General features: G+C 49.8%; 1 protein-coding gene across 3 annotated transcripts in view; it reads right to left on the reverse strand.

Annotated features, from left to right (window-relative positions):
- The window catches only part of LOC144600256 (dihydropyrimidinase-related protein 3-like), a 213565-nt gene extending 194426 nt beyond the window's left edge, over window positions 1-19139 (reverse strand). Inside the window, exons 1-2 of one of the 3 annotated variants that reach the window (XM_078411824.1) lie at window positions 18939-19139; window positions 16546-16894 (exon numbers count right to left, since the gene is read on the reverse strand). In XM_078411824.1, coding sequence (XP_078267950.1) covers window positions 16546-16890 — 345 coding nt within the window. In that variant the 5' untranslated portion in view covers window positions 16891-16894; window positions 18939-19139. Of the gene's footprint in view, window positions 1-16545; window positions 17013-18938 lie in introns of those variants that run through there. The other 2 variants (XM_078411825.1, XM_078411823.1) reach the window with 2 other exon arrangements.
- Window positions 19140-19615: the final 476 nt, after the last annotated feature.

Here is a 19615-nt window from a genome sequence, read left to right on the forward strand (position 1 = left end):
TTAAACTCCATCTGCCATCTTTCAGCCCACCCTTCCAAAAGGCCTAAGTCTCTCTGTAGACTTTGAAAATCTACTTCATTATTAACTACACCACCTATCTTAGTATCATCTGCATACTTACTAATCCAATTTGCCACACCATCATCCAGATCATTAATGTAAATGACAAACAACAGTGGACCCAACACAGATCCTTGGGGTACTCCACTAGACACTGGCCTCCAACCTGACATAGAGTTGTCAACCATTACCCTCTGGTATCTCCCATTCAGCCATTGTTGAATCCATCTTGCAACCTCACTATTAATACCCAACGATTTAACCTTCTTAATCAACCTTCCATGTGGAACCTTGTCAAATGCCTTACTGAAGTCCATATAGACAACATCCACAGCCTTGCCCTTATCAATTTCCCTAGTAACCTCTTCAAAAAATTCAAGAAAATTAGTCAAACATGACCTTCCAGGCACAAATCCATGTTGACTGTTTCTAATCAGGCCTTGTTTATCCAAGTGATTATATATATTGTCCCCAAGTATCTTTTCCATTAATTTTCCCACCACAGACGTCAAACTAACAGGTCTATAATTGCTAGGTTTACTTTTAGAACCTTTTTTAAACAAAGGCACAACATGCGCAATGCGCCAATCTTCCGGCACCATCCCCATTTCTAATGACGTTTGAAATATTTCCGTCATAGCCCCTGCTATTTCTGCACTAACTTCCCTCAATGTCTTAGGGAATATCCTATCAGGACCTGGAGACTTATCCACTTTTATATTTTTCAAAAGTGTCCGTACCTTCTCTTCTTTGATCCTCATAATTTCCATCACTACTCTACTTGTTTCGCTTACCTCACATAATTCAATATCCTTCTCCTCGGTGAATACCGAAGAAAAGAAATTGTTTAATATCTCCCCCATTTCTTCCGGCTCAGCACATAGCTGTCCACTCTGACTTTCTAATGGACCAATTTTATCCCTCGCTATCCTTTTGCTATTGACATATCTGTAGAACCCCTTGGGGTTTACTTTTACATTACTTGCCAAAGCAACCTCATATCTTTTTTTCGCTTTTCTAATTTCCTTCTTAAGATTCCTTTTACATTCTTTATATTCCTCAAGAACCTCATTTACTCCCTGCCGCTTATATTTATTGTATATCTCCCTCTTTTTCCGAACCGTGCCCAATTTCCCTGGAAAACCACGGCTCTTTCAAATTATTATTCTTTCCTTTCCACCGAACGGGGACATAAAGACTCTGTACTCTCAAAATTTCACCTTTAAATATCCTCCATTTCTCTATTATATCCTTTTCATAAAACAAAATGTCCCATTTCACTCCTTTTAAATCCTTTCTCATCTCCTCAAAATTAGCTTTTCTCCAATCCAAAATCTCAACCCTTGGTCCGGATTTGACCTTCTCCATAATTATATTAAAACTAATGGCATTGTGATCACTAGACCCAAAGTGCTCCTCAACACATACCTCCGTCACCTGACCGTCTCATTTCCTAACAGGAGGTCCAACACTGCCCCTTCTCTGGTAGGTACCTCTACGTATTGCTGCAAAAAACTATCCTGCACACATTTTACAAACTCCAAACCATCCAGCCCTTTAACAGAATGTGATTCCCAGTCAATGTACGGAAAATTGAAATCACCCACAATCACTACTCTGTGCTTACTACTAATATCTGCTATCTCCTTACATATTTGCTCTTCCAATTCTCGTTCCCTATTTGGCGGTCTATAATACACCCCTATAAGTGTTGCTAAACCTTTCTCATTTCTGAGTTCCACCCAAACAGCCTCCCTAATCGAGCCTTCTAGTCTATCCTGCCAAAGCACTGCTGTGATATCCTCCCTGACAAGCAATGCAGCACCCCCACCTCTTGCCCCTCCGATTCTATCACATCTGAAACAATGAAATCCTGGAATATTTAATTGCCAATCGCAACCCTCCTGCAACCATGTTTCACTGATCACCACAACATCATACTTCCAGATGTCAATCCAGGCTCTAAGCTCATCCACCTTTCTTACAATGCTCCTAGCATTAAAATATACACATTTAAGGGACCCATCATTTCTTATTCTCAGTTTATTTCTTTTCCCTTCTTTCTCTCCTACATATTGGGTCTGAGTGTTTCCCTTTTCTGCCTCCTGCCTCACACACTGCCTATTAGCTATCTGTGTTTGAGTCCCTCCCCCCAACCGTACTAGTTTAAAGTCTCCGCAATTACCTTAGCAAATCTCCCCGCCAGGATATTGGTTCCCCTCAGGTTCAGATGCAACCCGTCCTTTTTGTACAGGTCATACTTCCCCAGAAGAGGTCCCAATGATCCAGAAACTTGAAACCCTGCTCCCTGCACCAGTCCCTCAGCCACGTATTTATCCTCCACCTCACACCATTCCTATTCTCACTATCGCGTGGCACAGGCAGTAAGCCTGAGATTATCACTTTGGAAGTCTTTTTTTTTAAACTCTCTTCCTAGCCCCCTAAATTCTCCTTTCAGGACCTCTTCCCTTATCCTACCTATATTGTTGGTACCTATAGTATAAGAAAATAACTGCAGATGCTGGTACAAATCGATTTATTCACAAAATGCTGGAGTAACTCAGCAGGTCAGGCAGCATCTCGGGAGAGAAGGAATGGGTGACGTTTCGGGTCGAGACCCTTCTTCAGACTGATGTCGGGGGTGGGACAAAGGAAGGATATAGGTGGAGACAGGAAGATAGAGGGAGATCTGGGAAGGAGGAGGGGAAGGGAGGGACAGAGGAGCTATCTGAAGTTGGAGAAGTCAACGTTCATACCACCGGGCCGCAAACTGCCCAGGCGAAATATGAGGTGCTGCTCCTCCAATTTCCGGCGGGCCTCACTATGGCACTGGAGGAGGCCCATGACAGAGAGGTCAGACTGGGAATGGGAGGGGGAGTTGAAGTGCTGGGCCACCGGGAGATCAGTGGCGTTAATGCGGACCGAGCGCAGGTGTTCAGCGAAGCGATCGCCGAGCCTGCGCTTGGTTTCGCCGATATAGATGAGTTGACATCTAGAGCAGCGGATGCAATAGATGAGGTTGGAGGAGGTGCAGGTGAACCTCTGTCTCACCTGGAAAGAATGTTTGGGTCCTTTGATGGAGTTGAGGGGGGAGGTAAAGGGACAGGTGTTGCATCTCGTGCGGTTGCAAGGGAAAGTGCCCGGGGTTAGGGTGGTTTGGGTAGGAAGGGACGAGTGGACCAGGGAGTTGCGGAGGGAACGGTCTCTGCGGAATGCAGAGAGGGGAGGGGATGGGAAGATATGGCCAGTGGTGGGGTCCTGTTGTAGGTGACGGAAATGTTGGTGGATGATATGTTGGATCCGCTGGCTGGTGGGGTGGAAGGTGAGAACGAGGGGGATCCTGTCCTTGTTGCGAGTGGGGGGATGGGGAGCAAGAGCGGAGCTGCGGGATGTAGAAGAGACCCTAGTGAGAGCCTCATCTATAATGGAGGAGGGGAAGCCCCGTTTTCTGAAAAACGAGGACATCTCGGAAGCCCTAGTCTGAAACACCTCATCCCGGGCACAGATGCGGCGTAGACGGAGGAATTGGGAGTAGGGGATAGACTTTTTGCAGGGGACCGGGTGGGAAGAAGTGTAGTCCAGATAGCTGTGCGAGTCGGTGGGCTTGTAATAAATGTCCGTCACTAATTTTTCTCCTGTGATGGAGATGGTGAGGTCCAGAAACGGGAGGGAGATGTCAGAGATAGTCCAGGTATATTTAAGGGCAGGATGGAAATTGGAGGTGAAGTGTATAAAGTCAGTGAGTTCTGCATGGGTGCAAGAGGTAGCACCAATGCAGTCGTCGATGTAGCGGAGGTAGAGTTCGGGGATGGGGCCAGTGTACGTCTGGAACAGGGATTGTTCGACGTACCCGACAAAGAGGCAGGCGTAGCTAGGGCCCATGCGAGTGCCCATAGCTACGCCTCTGGTTTGGAGGAAGTGGGAGGAGTCAAAGGAGAAGTTGTTGAGGGTAAGAACCAGCTCTGCTAGGCGGAGGAGAGTGTTGGTCGATGGGGATTGGCTGGTTCTACGGTCGAGGAAGAAACGGAGGGCTTCGAGACCATCCTTGTGGGGGATGGAAGTGTAGAGTGACTGGACATCCATGGTGAAAATGAGGGAGTGGGGGCCTGGGAACCGGAAGTTATCCAGGAGATGGAGAGCGTGTGAGGTGTCTTGGACGTAGGTGGGGAGGGATTTGACCAGGGGGGATAGGATGGAGTCGAGGTAGGTAGAGATAAGTTCGGTGGGGCATGAGCAGGCAGAGACAATGGGTCTGCCGGGACAATTGTGTTTGTGGATTTTGGGTAGGAGGTAGAATCGGGCCGTGCGGGGCTGGGGAACTATGAGATTGGAGGCACTGAGGGGTAGTTCGCCGGAGTTGGTGAGGTCGGTGATGGTGCTGCTGATGAAGGTCTGGTGTTCATCGGTGGGGTCATGGTCCAGGGACCATCCCCTCCCCTCTCTGCATTCCGCAGAGACCGTTCCCTCCGCAACTCCCTGGTCCACTCGTCCCTTCCTACCCAAACCACCCTAACCCCGGGCACTTTCCCTTGCAACCGCACGAGATGCAACACCTGTCCCTTTACCTCCCCCCTCAACTCCATCAAAGGACCCAAACATTCTTTCCAGGTGAGACAGAGGTTCACCTGCACCTCCTCCAACCTCATCTATTGCATCCGCTGCTCTAGATGTCAACTCATCTATATCGGCGAAACCAAGCGCAGGCTCGGCGATCGCTTCGCTGAACACCTGCGCTCGGTCCGCATTAACGCCACTGATCTCCCGGTGGCCCAGCACTTCAACTCCCCCTCCCATTCCCAGTCTGACCTCTCTGTCATGGGCCTCCTCCAGTGCCATAGTGAGGCCCGCCGGAAATTGGAGGAGCAGCACCTCATATTTCGCCTGGGCAGTTTGCGGCCCGGTGGTATGAACGTTGACTTCTCCAACTTCAGATAGCTCCTCTGTCCCTCCCTTCCCCTCCTCCTTCCCAGATCTCCCTCTATCTTCCTGTCTCCACCTATATCCTTCCTTTGTCCCACCCCCGACATCAGTCTGAAGAAGGGTCTCGACCCGAAACGTCACCCATTCCTTCTCTCCCGAGATGCTGCCTGACCTGCTGAGTTACTCCAGCATTTTGTGAATAAATTGTTGGTACCTATATGTACCACGACCTCTGGCTCCTCTCCCTCCCCTTTCAGGATATCCTGGACACGCTCAGACACATCCCGGACACCGGCACCAGGGAGGCAAACCACCATCCGAGTCTCCCGACTGCGTCCACAGAATCGCCTATCTGACCCCCTCACTATAGAGTCCCCTATTACTATCGCTCTCCTCTTCCTTTCCCTACCCTTCTGAGCAACAGGGCCGGACTCCGTGCCAGAGGCCCGGGCGCCGTCGCTGCCCCCAGGTAGGCTGTACTCCCCAACAACACCTAAACAGGAGTATTTATTGCCAAGGGGTACATCCACTGGGGTACTCTCTAGTCCCTGCCTCTGTCCTTGCCCCCCCTAACCGTGACCCACTTGTCTACCTCCCGTGATCTTGGAGTGACCACCTCTCTATAACTCCTCTCTATAACCTCCTCACTCTCCCTGACCAGACGGAGGTCATCAATCTGCCGCTCCAAGTTCCTAATATGGTCCCTTAGGAGCCCCATCTCGTTGCACCTGGTGCAGATGTGGATGTCTGGAAGACTATCAGACTCCCAGATTCCCCACATCTGACACCCAGAACAATAAACTGCCCTAGCACTCATACTCCCCCTTAACTCTATCTGAAATATGAAATAATATGAAACTGGGAACGTTGCAGAGTGGTCTGCTCCAACCGCTCCTGGGCCTCTGTAAGAACAAAGCCCCGTGCTCGGTTTCCAAAAACTACCGCCCGGACGCTACTCCAACCGCTCCTACCGCCCACCCAAAAGAACTGAGTGATCTCCTGGGAGAGGCGAAAAACCGGATTAAAAACCCAGGCCAATTTGGGGAAAAAAATCCGGGAAATTCCTCTCTGACCCCAAGCTAGGCGATCGAAACTTGTCCGGTAGATCACACAGGTCTTACTCCTTACTATCCCCACACAATACTATGGTCTCTGCTCTCTCTCACACACACACACACGCACACTGATTGCTGCTGCTGCTGCTGCCTGCTGCTGATTGCTGATTACCATCAGGACATTTGACAGGTAGATTGGAGGCGACAGTTTGACGGTCAGGAAAGAGTGGGGATTTTTGCGATGTTTATGGCCATCAGCCATTACATTTAAAGTGGGCTCCCAACCCAGATATGCAACCCAGAAACTAGATATGCATCTCCCGTACATTTTCAAAGAATGCCCACACACTTTTCACAAAAATCCACTTAACCACTTTATTAAAAAAAAGTTTTTAATACAGCTATTAGTAAACTGGAAGTAAATCCGGTTTATGCCTTGTTACAGTGAAGCTTGTTTTTTAAGTAACCTGTACAAGGTGTTATATTTCAAAACTCTCAAGTACTTACCGACTTGTCAGTGATTTCAGCGAAAATGAGGTGGCCGGAGAAGCATTGACAGCGTGGGAATTTTCGTGATGTTTCCGAAGACGCTGTAATCTCGACCTGACTCGGCATTGTCGTGGCCATTGTCGTCGGGTAAAAGAAAAGTTCGGTGATCTGCTACGACTTTGACAGTCGCCGGCTGTCGTCTAATAAATCGCCTAAGTGGGACAGGCCCTTTAAGCTTCATTGCCTTCAGGGGAATAACGTTCCAAAGATTCATGCAACTCAGAGTGAATACATTTTTCCTCATCTTTGCCATAAATGAAATAGAATCCCATATTCTAAGAGGATTTGTCCCATTCTCAACTCCCCTGCATGAATTTTGTTGGTTTTGATGATGGTTTGGTTAGATTTCTGTCTCATTCTGTGAAGCTCCACAGGCAACAGGCCTAATCTCTGGAATGGCTCCTGACACAACAAACGCACTGCCCCTGGAACCTGGCTGATGAACCATCACTCCAGGGCAAGAATATCAAGCAGAGATGGTCGAAAGCTTCAAGTTGCTAGGAACAAAATCACTAACAACTTGTCCTGCACCTGTCACACCAAAGCAATGACCAAGAAAGCACACCAACATCTGTACTTCCTCAGAGGGCTTTATGAAGTTTGGCACGTCCCCAACAACCCTCACCGACTTCTACACATGCAGCAAAGAAAGCATTTTATCAGGATGCATGGCAGCATGGTTTGGCCACTGCACCATCCAAGACCACAAGGAATTGCAGAGAATTATGGACGCAGCCCAGACCTTCACGCAAACCAACCTCCTTTCCACAGACTCCATCTGCACTTCATGCTACCTTGGCAAGGCGGCCAGTGTAACCAAGAACCAGTCTCACCCCAGTCACTCTCTCCTCTCCCGTTCCCCCATCAGGTAAGTGGTACAGACGTTTGAAAATGCTTACCTCCAGATTTAGGAACAATTTCTTCACAACTGTTATCCAAATAACTGAACTGTCCTTTCACCAGCTTTACTGTTGTCCTGACCTCCGATCTACCTCATGGAAGACCCTTGAACTATCTTTAATCGGACTTTATCTTGCACTAAACGTTACACCCTTTATCCTGTATCTATTCACTGTGGATGACTTTATTGTAATTGTAATGTATAGTCTTTTCATTGACTGGTTAGCACGCGACAAAAAGCTTTTCACTGTATCTTGGCACACGTAACAATAATACATTAAACTAAACCTTTTTTTAGGTGAGGAAGTGCAAAATTGTAAACAAAAGTGGAAGTGTGGTCTCAGCAAGGTCCTCTATCGTTGCAAATAGTCTTTAATCTGAAACCTTGAGTCTGTTTCTCTTTCCACAATGGATACCTAACTGAGTACTTCCAGCATTTCCTGTTTGAATTTTCCTTGTAACTACAGTAATACATCTTTATGCTTCTACAGTACTGCAGTCCTCTTAAAATAAACCTCCAGCATGTCATTTGACTTGGAGAAACAAGGAACTGTAGAAGTTGGTTTACAAAAAAAAGACACAAAGTGCTGGAGTAACTCAGCGGGCCAGGCAGCATCTCTGGATAATATGGATAGGTGATGTTTTGGGTTACGACCCTTTTTCAGACTCAGACCCAAAACGTCGCCTATCTGTTTTCTCCACAGATGCTGCCTGACCCGCTGAGTTACTCCAGCACTCTGTGAAACGTCACCTATCCGTGTTCTCCAGAGATGCTGCCTGACCCGCTGAGTTACTCCGGCACTCTGTGAAACGTCACCTATCCGTGTTCTCCAGAGATGCTGCCTGACCCGCTGAGTTACTCCGGCACTCTGTGAAACATCACCTATCCATGTTCTCCACAGATGCTGCCTGACCCGCTGAGTTACTCCAGCACTTTATGCCAGCCGCCTTCCTGATTGCTTGTTGCACTTCTATGTTTGCTTTTAGTGACGATTGCATCTGAACATTTAGATTCCTTTGAACTTAACCTTGCCTAATCTCTCCCCATTAAAAAACAAAACAGCTTTCTAGTGGACTAAAGTTGACAACTTCCCATTTTTCCATATTTCCTGCATTTGCAATGATATTGCCTACTCCATAATCCCGAAGACACGAGTGATTGCAAATGGTGGAATCCGGAGCAACAAATAATCTGCTGGAGGAACTCAGTGGATCAGGCAGCATTGTGGAGGGAATTGGACAGATGATGTTTGTGGTCGGGACTGAATCCAAAATGTAGGCTTCCCATTTCTCTCCACAGATACTGTCTTCAGCAAATTGTTTGTTGCTCTCCGTAATCTCACTGGACTCTGGCAGAAATTCCACTAGAGTCACAACAGATGATCAATCGGGAGAAACTAACACATAAGTTAAAGACAATGAAGCTGCTTTGGACCAATCCATTGACTTGCGCTGTAAGCAAATGACTACTTGCCGTACTTGATTCATTGGCCGCTCCCAGTGTAAACACTCCCACATGGTTTCTACAACACTGAATGGATGCCTGTTTATTGCATTCAGGAATACAATTATCCTTTTTGAATTTATCTGAGCCTTCCCTTGAAACAGAGGATAGACAATAGACAATAGGTGCAGGAGTAGGCCATTCGGCCCTTCGAGCCAGCACTGCCATTCAATGTGATCATGGCTGATCATCCACAATCAGTACCCCGTTCCTGACTTCTCCCCATACCCCCTGACTCTGCTATCTTTGAGTGCTCTATGTAGCTCTCTTGAAAGCATCGACTGGAAAAAAAAGATGCTACAATATGTGGGTGTAGTAATGTAAAGATGTCAGTGATGTAAAGATGTAAGCACCAATATTTTTGCCATCACAACATATAATTCATTTAAAAGATAATAGAAATCTCTCTCGACAGAAAGATCACAATTGTTTTTTTTAATATAAATTCCATGGGATAATATATCCAGTGTTATTCGTGTTAAAAGTGATATTAACTCTCTGGTTGAATATTGCTTTGTGCTTTGTGTTTAAGAATATAAAAATTATATACTTGCCATGGTTGTCCTCTCTCAATGTAGAAAACAATTGCAAGCATGACAGAAAGAGAACAGGCCACTGCAAGTACAATAATGGCACTAAACCAAACTGCTGGAGTAACTCAGCAGGTCAGCTTGTTCCCAGTTCAGCAGACCGTGACCAATCCCAGTGTAACAGGCTATGCTCAAAAATGTGTTCCCACTTCCAACTTCTTCGTAGTCATCCACATGTACAGCCTCTCAAACACTCCAGTGTTCGTTTCCATATATTCCCATAAAATCACAAGAGCTGCTAAATAAGGTTGAAATACCAATGGGCAATTTGGTCTTCTGAAGTACACTCAATTACATAAGTGATTCACAGGGATGCTATACCTCCACCAATGAGTCCCAAGGACCTTATCTAGCTTTTGGCATCTTCCGAGATGATGCCTGATGGGAAGAGCCTCCTGACATGATGCGAATGGCACAGAACATTGAATAGTACAGCACAGGTCAAGAACACGTTGAGCATGATGCCAAGATAAACTAATTCCATCTACCTCTACATGATCCATATCCCATCATTCCTGCATATCCATGTGCCTAACCTCTTCTTCTTACCTTGTCCACAACATGCTAGATATTGTGCTTCAGCCAAAACGGAACACAACTCTTAGCAATGTCATTGTTCTCTGCGGGGTCCTCAGCTTTGCATTCGTGCCCCAATAGAGGACATCTCAATAGGTGCTCCATAGTTTCTGGCTCAGTGCCACATATGCAGGTGACGTCTTCAGTGTGTATATAACCCCACTTCTTGAGAGTCGCTTTACAACGACCAGTATCAGCTCTCAGGCTGTTGAGGCATTTCCATTCAGCCCAGCTTGATTCGGCCCCAGGAGTAAGTTCTTCTTTGGCACTTATGGACATGGATGTCGCTGATGGGAGATTGGCTAGTCTTATGCGCCTAACTAAAAGCTTCTTAAATGCCACTATCGTATCTGTCACCACCACCACCCTTGGCAGCATGTTCCTGACACCCACAATCCTCTGCGCATAAAACGCTTACCCCACATATCTCCTTTATATAATGCCCCTCTCACCTTAAAACCATGCCCTCTAATCTTTGACATGTCCACCCTGGCAAAAAGATTTCGGCTACCTACACTTTCCATGCCTCTCATTATTGTAAGCACTACATAACACATAATTGCACAAGGTGTTCTCCCCAACTTCTAGCGCTCCAGAGACACCACACCAACAATGAGTCAGCTGGATAGTTCAGCTAGCCTTTCCCTGCTCAACATCTCAACACTCTTGCTGTTTAATTACTGAAATTCTTACCTCTTCAACACCACCAATAACAACCAATACAAAACCTTTAATATAAACAACGTTTCCATGTGAAAGAATAAAATGATGCCATAGTGTCACGACCATAGATTGTTTGGAAGGATTTCAACTATACTCTGGCAGGGAGAGAGCATTTCAGAGACAGAACAGCTTAATACAGAAACAGTGCAATATTGTTTGAAGATAGAGCTGTGATGGTGTTCAATGGATGGGGAGGGTGGGATAAAAGGCACATTGGAGCATCAAAAGTGTAACTAGATTGGAGCAAAGAACAAACTGCTGGAGGAAGTCAGCAGGTCAAGCAGCAACTGTGGAAGCAAAGAAATGGTTCATTTTTCAGGTCAGGACCCTGCATCAGGAAGAAAGAAAATGGTTTCAATTTTTTTTAAATTTCTATTTGTACATATGCTTTTCAAAAAAATATTAAAAGAAAAGGTAAAGCGTGAAGGATTTCAAAATGAAGATGTTTTTATAAATTGAACGTGTTATGGGCACATCAGGAATCCATCAAATCAGTGCTTGTACAGGTAGTCCTCAAGCTTTGTTGCTGAGAACTCTGATAACCCAAACTGTTTGCAAGTCAGAAATGAACAGAATGTAGTTGTGGGAGAGGACCACAAAAACAGCTCCAACGGGAGAGCGAGCAGGGACTGGGAGAGCAGCCACCAGCCTCACGGACTCAGTGAACGGGCGAATGTGTCTGCTCATCGCTCCCAGCTCTGCTCAGCTCCACCCAGCCTCTGATTGTTGCAACTCAGGGGGGAGGGCAGGCAGGGGGAAGTGTGGAGCAGAGGCAGGCGGCTGGCGGGCAGAGAATGCGTGGTGGAAATACCCTGGTCCCACCTGGCAGGAGATACCTGCAGCCCAACATTCATAGTCTTGGGAAGACCTGCATATGTCATTTTAACCCCTGGGCAGTTATTGATGTACAGATGTTTCCACGGTGGTATTGATGTACAGATGTTTCCATGGTGTTATTGATGTACAGATGTTTCCACGGTGTTTTCTCTGCCCAACCATCCGACATATATTGAACGGAAGGGCTGAGTTAGTTCCCTTCCAGCAAAATTAAATCAGAAACCCTCCTTCGCAGTTTGCGAGTAATTACTTCTGCCCCCAAGCTATCCTGCTCACAATGTATCAGAAACTTAAAATTGGCTCTAGAGAGGTTCCAGAGGAGTTTACAGGAATGATCCCAGGAATGAGTAGGTTAATATATGATGAGCGTTTGTCGGCACTGGGCCTGCACTCGCTGGAGTTTAGAAGAATGAAGAGGGACCTCATTGAAATGTACAGAATAGTAAAAGGCTTGGATAGAGTGGATGGTGAGAGGATGTTTCCAATAGTAGGAGTGGTTAGGACTAGAAGTCATTGCCTCAGAATTAAAGGACATTCTTTTAGGAAGGAGATGAGGAGGAATTTGTATGTCAGAGGGTGGTGAATCTGTGATATTCTTGGCTACAGAAGGTTGTGGAGGCCAAGTCAGTGGATATATTTAAGGCAGGGATAGATAGATAGATACTTCATTAGTATGGGTGTCAGAGGTTATGGGGAGAAGGCAGGAGAATGGGGTTAGGAGGGAGTGATAGATCAGCCATGATTGAATGGCAGAGTAGACATAATGGGCCGAATGGCCTAATTCTACTCCTACCATTTATGATCGTATGATCTAAAAATCAACCACCCAATATCATAAGTGTCAATTTTTAGCAACTGTTAGAATTTCTGCGATTGCCTCACAACTCCAAACTCAAACCTTGCTTAGTGAGCAAGGTGAAGCTCAATCTAAAGGTGCACAACATCAAGATGTGGACACTTAGGAAAGGGTGACAGGAGGTTAACAAGAAAGGTGCTTGGATTCAGGTCATTAGCTCCAGGGAGATATTGGTCAGATTTGGATTGTTTTCCCTGGAACAACAGGTGAGGGGAGACCTGATACAAGTATATTGATTGGTCGACATTCTATTATCACATGTGACATGTCAGAGTGACATTCTTTGCCATAGGTTGGGGGAGTGGGGGGGTTGGGGGAGTGGGGGGTGGGAGGGGGGAGTGGGGGGGGGGGGGTGGGGGGTGGGGGGGGGGGGTGGGGGAGTGGGGGGTGGGGGGGGGGGGGAGTGGGGGGTGGGGAGTGGGGGGGGGGGGGTGGGGAGTGGGGGGTGGGGGAGTGGGGGGGGGGGGGGGTGGGGAGTGGGGAGTGGGGAGTGGGGAGTGGGGGGTGGGGGGTGGGGGGTGGGGGGGGGGGAGGGGGGGGTTGGGGGAGTGGGGGGTGGGGGAGTGGGGGGGGGGGGGTGGGGGGGTGGGGGTGGGGGGGGGGGGAGTGGGGGGTTGGGGGAGTGGGGGGTGGGGGGGGGGGTGGGAGGGGGGAGTGGGGGGTGGGGGGGTGGGGGGGGGGGGGGGGGGGGGGGGGTGGGGGGGGGGGGTGAAGATGAATTAATTCTCATTTGAGGAGAATAAATTACATGGGAAAAATAGGGAGAACCGAGGTTGCTCCATGAACTATCATAGATCCGATGGACCAAAATTCCCTCCTATATTGTCTGATAATATGGGCCTGTCATCTCAGAGAACCCAGAATCAATCTGACAGCCACTTTAAAGACAAACAACAATTAAAACGTCAAACTTTCACTGGTGGCCATATGACTAGTCAGTCATACAGCATGGAAACAGGCTCTTCGGCCCAACTAGCCCACGCTGGCCAACAAGTTCCAGTTACACTCGTCCCACTTGCCCACACTTGACCCATAACTCTCTAAACCTATCCCACCCATGTGTCTGTCCAAATGTCTTAAACATAACGAAAGCACCTGCCTCTACTACCTCCTCTGGCAGCATGTTCCACAGACCCACTGCACATTGGGTAAAAAAGTCGCCTCTCAGGTTCTTATTAAATCTTTCCCTCCTCACCTTAAACATATGTCCTCTCTTTGTTGACTCCCCTTGTTCTTGGCAAAAGACCATGGTGCATTCACCCGATCTATTCCTCTCATGAATGTGTATACCTCTACAAGATCAGCCTTCATTCGTCCTGCACTCCAAGGAATAAAAGTCTGAGCCTGCTCAACTTCTCCCTATAACTCAGGCCCTCGAGTCCGGGCAACATACGTCTTCGCTGCGCCCTTTCCAGCTTGACTACATCTTTCAAATAACATGGTGACCAGAACTGGATGATGAAAATGGAGGCTGGCTGCATTTTGACAAAGGAATTTACTCTTCTGATGTTGAGGCTGTATTCTGACAGAGGTAGGGTCGCGTAGGGACCCTAACAGAGGTAGGGTCGCGTGATTCATGTCATGGCCATTCTGCAGAGGAATACATTTTAATGTGGATGGAATTCTGTCTTTCTTGAGCATAACACTACAGGTCCAAATGCTTATCCCTCGCACAATCCCTTAAATGAATGAATGAAAATTAGGGAAAAATATATATGTTGTCAGTTAATAATAGAATCGCTGTGTCTCTCTAGTTATCTTGGAAATCTGAGATGCTATTTAGCACACAGGATTTCCAGTTTAAACAGAGAGCTGACGGCCAGCGTTGAAGGATTGCTTGAAAGTAGTCCAATTAGTTATTCCGTACACATGCCTCAAATCAGATGTCGGGTTATTTTTCCGCGATAAGCCACTGCTAGACCTGTTGATGCAAAAAGTACCGTCTGTGTTTCTTTCTCAGTAGCAGATGTCTCGTCCAACAGTCCATGCATGCACTTTTAAACAACTGCCCACTCAATCAATGCAAAGAGAAGAATACCCCCGCGTCCGTGCGTCTTGCAAAGTGGGGATTGCAAGGATGACAGCGCCCAGCAGGTGCAATGTAAATTGGTTGACAATTGACCAAGGTGCAAGGTGAGGGAGTGCGGCAGCCCCGGCTTCAGGGGGATGAGCGATGAGCGGGAGAGCCGCATTCCTGCACCGCAGTGCAGTATCAGGCAGCTGCCACACTGTGGCTCCACGTCCATTGCCTCGGCGCACCTGGAAGCCCAGCGTGGACACCCAGCGCCAGCCTGTCCAGCCCTCTACACCAGCCGCCAGCCTCTGCACCAACACCTCGGGTCTGTGCGCCAGCCGCACGTCTCTCTGCATCAGCCCCGGACCCCTCCCCTCCCCTCCCCTCCCCTCCCCTGCCCCGGACCCTGCCACCAGCCCCGGGCTCCTGTCCCCAGCCCCGGACCCTGTCACCAGCCCACCACCGGTTGCCGCTTCACCGACACCCTTCTCTTTGTGCCTCTGCAATCCGCACCGTTGCCAATAAACACAGTCTCCCTTTATTTTCCAAGGGATCTCTGAAGGTGCCCTCGCCCAATAACTGGAGCAGACCCAGCGCCTGACAAACCAACGCCTGGCTGCCCAGTGCTGGACACACAAACATCCACTCAGCGGGTGATTCATTTAACATTAACAAATGAAGTCACTGAGGACATACATGCCTTGCGCCCTGTGGCCACTGACCCAGAATAATGTTGCCCTCAGTGCTGTGTGACACAGCCCGGTGATCGCCACTGTTCAACAGTTGAACAGTCTGTGGATCCGGTTACCGGGGCCACTGGGCACAGGCTGACTGACACCCAACAAGATGTCAACTCTCTGCAGGGCACCATTCCATGATCAGCGACCGTTGTCGATGCCAAGCAGTTCACTTCTAACATAAAACGCAGCGCGGATATGATTGCAGTCTCTTGACAATCGCCATGGACAACAGCAGGGGTGGGTGCAGGATGTGCTTGGTCAGTTGCCAATATGCGTGAGTGCGATTGACAAAAGAAATGCGATGTTGTAAAAGTTTAGCAAGTACCCGGCGTCGCCCGTTCTGTTTGACACTGGGGGGTTCAGCCGGTCAATCAGGGGCAGAGAGGGGAGATGGGAGGGGAGGGGATGGGGGCAGAGAGGGGAGATGGGAGGGGAGGGGATGGGGGCAGAGAGGGGAGATGGGAGGGGAGGGGATGGGGCAGAGAGGGGAGATGGGAGGGGAGGGGATGGGGGCAGAGAGGGGAGGAGGGGGTGGGAGGGGATGGGGGCAGAGAGGGGAGATGGGAGGGGAGGGGATGGGGGCAGAGAGGGGAGGAGGGGGTGGGAGGGGATGGGGGCAGAGAGGGGAGATGGGAGGGGAGGGGATGGGGGCAGAGAGGGGAGATGGGAGGGGAGGAGATGGGAGGGGAGGGGATGGGGGCAGAGAGGGGAGATGGGAGGGGAGGGGATGGGGGCAGAGAGGGGAGATGGGAGGGGAGGGGATGGGGGCAGAGAGGGGAGATGGGAGGGGAGGAGATGGGAGGGGAGGGGATGGGGGCAGAGAGGGGAGATGGGAGGGGAGGGGATGGGGCAGAGAGGGGAGATGGGAGGGGAGGGGATGGGGCAGAGAGGGGAGATGGGAGGGGAGGGGATGGGGCAGAGAGGGGAGGAGGGGAGGGGAGGGGATGGGGCAGAGAGGGGAGATGGGAGGGGAGGGGATGGGGCAGAGAGGGGAGATGGGAGGGGAGGGGATGGGGGCAGAGAGGGGAGATGGGAGGGGAGGGGATGGGGGCAGAGAGGGGAAGAGGGGAGGGGAGGGGATGGGGGCAGAGAGGGGAAGAGGGGAGGACGGGTTCAGCCGGTCAAACAGGGGCAGAGAGGGGAGGGGAGGGGATGGGGGATAGGGGAGGAGGGGGGTTCAGCTGGCCAAGCAGGGGCAGAGGGGAGGAGGGGGGAGATTACCTGTGGGTCATCCTGGTTCTGTAGCCTCTCCTTGTCGGTGGCGGTGGTGATTTGTACCCCTGGGTTGTCGGTGGTGCCCGGGCTATCACTGCCCACACTGGCTGTGTCGCTGGACACCTCGCTGTCTCTGGATGAGCCATGTTGACCAGCGCTCCGTGAGCTCCGCGAACTGTTGCGGCCGGAGCTGAGCGCTGCGAAGTCCAGAGTCTTGCTGTCGTACGCCCCTTCCACCGAGCAGAACATGCCTCCATACTTCTGCCGTGAGACCTGGGCAGTCGTGCCCGGCCTAGCCAGGTACACCGGCAGGTCAGCCTCGCCACCCCGGCTCCGCCTATCTTCTGCCATTGATCTAGAGAGAGTGAGAGTGAGAGAGAGGAGGTGGGCAGACAGATGTTGGGGGAGTCTGTTGTGGAGAGCCGCTAGTGGCAGACTGCTTCTGAAATCCCCTGACACGGAAGTGATAACGCGTGAGCACCGCACACTGAACGCACTTTAAACCAGTTACCCCCTCCTGCTCCTTCACAAGAGACCGCCCGCCCGCCCGCCCGCCCGCACACCAGCGACTGGAGTCTACAGTCCCAGTACACTGTCCACTGACAGACAGTCGCCACTGGGCGACCGAGGGGAGGGGGAGGGATAGGGGTAGGGGTAGGGGTGGGGGAGGGATAGGGGAGGGGGAGGGGGAGGGGGAGGGGGAGGGGGAGGGGGAGGGGGAGGGGGAGGGGGAGGGGGAGGGGGAGGGGGAGGGAAGGGGTAGGGGGAGGGGGAGGGGTAGGGAAGGGGTAGGGGAGGGGAGGGGAGGGGGAGGGGGATAGTGGAGGGGGAGGGGAGGGGTAGGGGAGTGGGAGGGGTAGGGGAGGGGTTGGGGTGGGGTAGGGGAGGGGTTGGGGTGGGGAAGGGGAGGGGTAGGGGAGGGGAGGGGGAGGGGTAGGGGAGTGGGAGGGGTAGGGGAGGGGTTGGGGTGGGGAAGGGGAGGGGTAGGGGAGCGGTAGGGAAGCATACTGCCCCTCGCCTTAAACAACCGAGCCAATCGCCGGCTCCCCGTTGGCGAGTTGTCGTTCTCCAAATGATAAACACCTTTACACCAATAGCAAAACCAATCAACTACCTGGTACTGCGTTCAATCACAATGCTTTACGCGCCAGCCAAAGACTGCTGGGGTGGGAGGCTGGGACAATACTGGCAAGCTTCACAGCTTCAGTTTATTTCCAGGCAAACCCTGGCTTCTTGGTGGTAACTCACAGAATAAAGCGCAAGTCCCCCACGTTGCAGCACGCTGTTCTGCTACTGTACGTGGGCGCTTGCAAACACTGCAGTCCAGGTCACATCAGCTGCCTCGTCCACTGAAACTAAACATCAAGCGCGACTTTATTGGGAACTAGGGTCCATGCAGATCTTTGGGGGGGGGGGGGGGGGAATGAGGTGTTTGTCTGAACCGGGATTAATTGAAGCGGCACCAGAATCAAGCTTGTGGGCCGAATGCCCGTTTTCTCAATTATGTGCTATAAGTGTAAAACACCACAAAGGTTAAAGTTGGAAGTTTGGAAATGACAGGGACTTCAAAACACGATATCTGCTACTGGCGTCGGATGCAAAAATAAATCTGCCGCAATTTTGCAAACGAAACCTATTTTAAATCCAAATCTAATTGGTGTCGCTAATCTCATCGCCCGCCAGCAACCCAGTGCCGTTGGACACGGAGTCGTGTCATTCGCGTATGTTATCAGACACGAGCCGTTGTAATATTTTTCAGATACCTTGCAGATTATCCCACCCACCCGACCTGGAATAACAGCGACAGCAACCAGTGCTCCCGGGGATGCGAAGTGTGCAGTCAATCGGAAGGACCATTGTATTGAATCGTTTTCAAGGCTGCCGTGTGATGAGACAAGTATCACTAAACCTGGGCCAGGTAACTCCAATGCAACGTTAAGCTCGTTACTATGATTTCACTGCAGTGTGGCTTGTATATATATATATATATATATTCAATTCTAACTCAAAGGGTTAGGGCTAAGGGGATCAAGGGGTATGGGGAAAAAGCCGGAACGGGGTACTGATTGAGAATGATCACATTGAATGGCGGTGCTGGCTCGAAGGGCCGAATGGCCTCCCCCGCACCTATTTTCTACGTTTCTAAAGCAGAGTGCTAATCGTGGCATTACTTCCCAAATTAAAAGCACAAAGATTTATTTTATTTAAAAAAAGACTTTGCTTTTAACCGATGAAAGCGACCGTCCAAATTTGGCGATTGTTTAATTGTCTGAAAGTTCTTTCGTGTCGTCTCGTTTTTTGCTTGATGTTTATCTAACCTTACACCGATATAGTTGATCATACCAACAACCACGTTCCTAAGACCTGCTGAATTACTGCAGCATTTTGTGAATAAATACCTTCGATTTGTACCAGCATCTGTAGTTATTTTCTTATACTACCTCATTCCTAATGGTCTGTGTAACTACCATCTCAGTCCCAGTGTACTCGTGCCCCTTTTATTTGTCATTCGTGGTTCCTCGTTCAGGGGGATCTGCACACCGAGTGTGTTGTACACAGTCTCCTCGGCTCCTCTGCCTTCTCTCGCGTTGTGGTGCGCTTGTTCCGGCGTTGCCAGAGGGAACTGTCCTTTCAGCACTATAATCGATGCGCCTGATTCGCAAGGCATAACAACCAACTAATTAATGATTGCCACGAAAACGCCCCCGGTGGCCAGTCAGTGCAGCGGCAGCAGGGTGATGTACAGGTTCCACAACTCTCGCCACCCGTGCTGCTCCGACGACCATTGCTTTCTTATCGCATTCAGGATGAGATTGGGAATGGATTGTGCAAGCTGAGGTCTCCTGGGTTGCAGGCCGAGGGTGCAGGCCGAGGTTGCACGCCGAGGTTCCCTGGGTTGTAGTTCCACTAGGTCGCTCCTGGAGACTTCACTGTCCCGACGTTTAAACATCCCACCTACCTTAGCGCACAGGGGGAGAATACATGAACATTGTTGTTGTCATATCTTACAATAGACAATAGGTGCAGGAGGAGGCCATTCGGCCCTTCGAGCCAGCACCGCCATTCAATGTGATCA

This window comes from Rhinoraja longicauda, chromosome 14, assembly GCF_053455715.1.
Source record: "Rhinoraja longicauda isolate Sanriku21f chromosome 14, sRhiLon1.1, whole genome shotgun sequence".
NCBI lineage: Eukaryota > Metazoa > Chordata > Chondrichthyes > Rajiformes > Arhynchobatidae > Rhinoraja > Rhinoraja longicauda.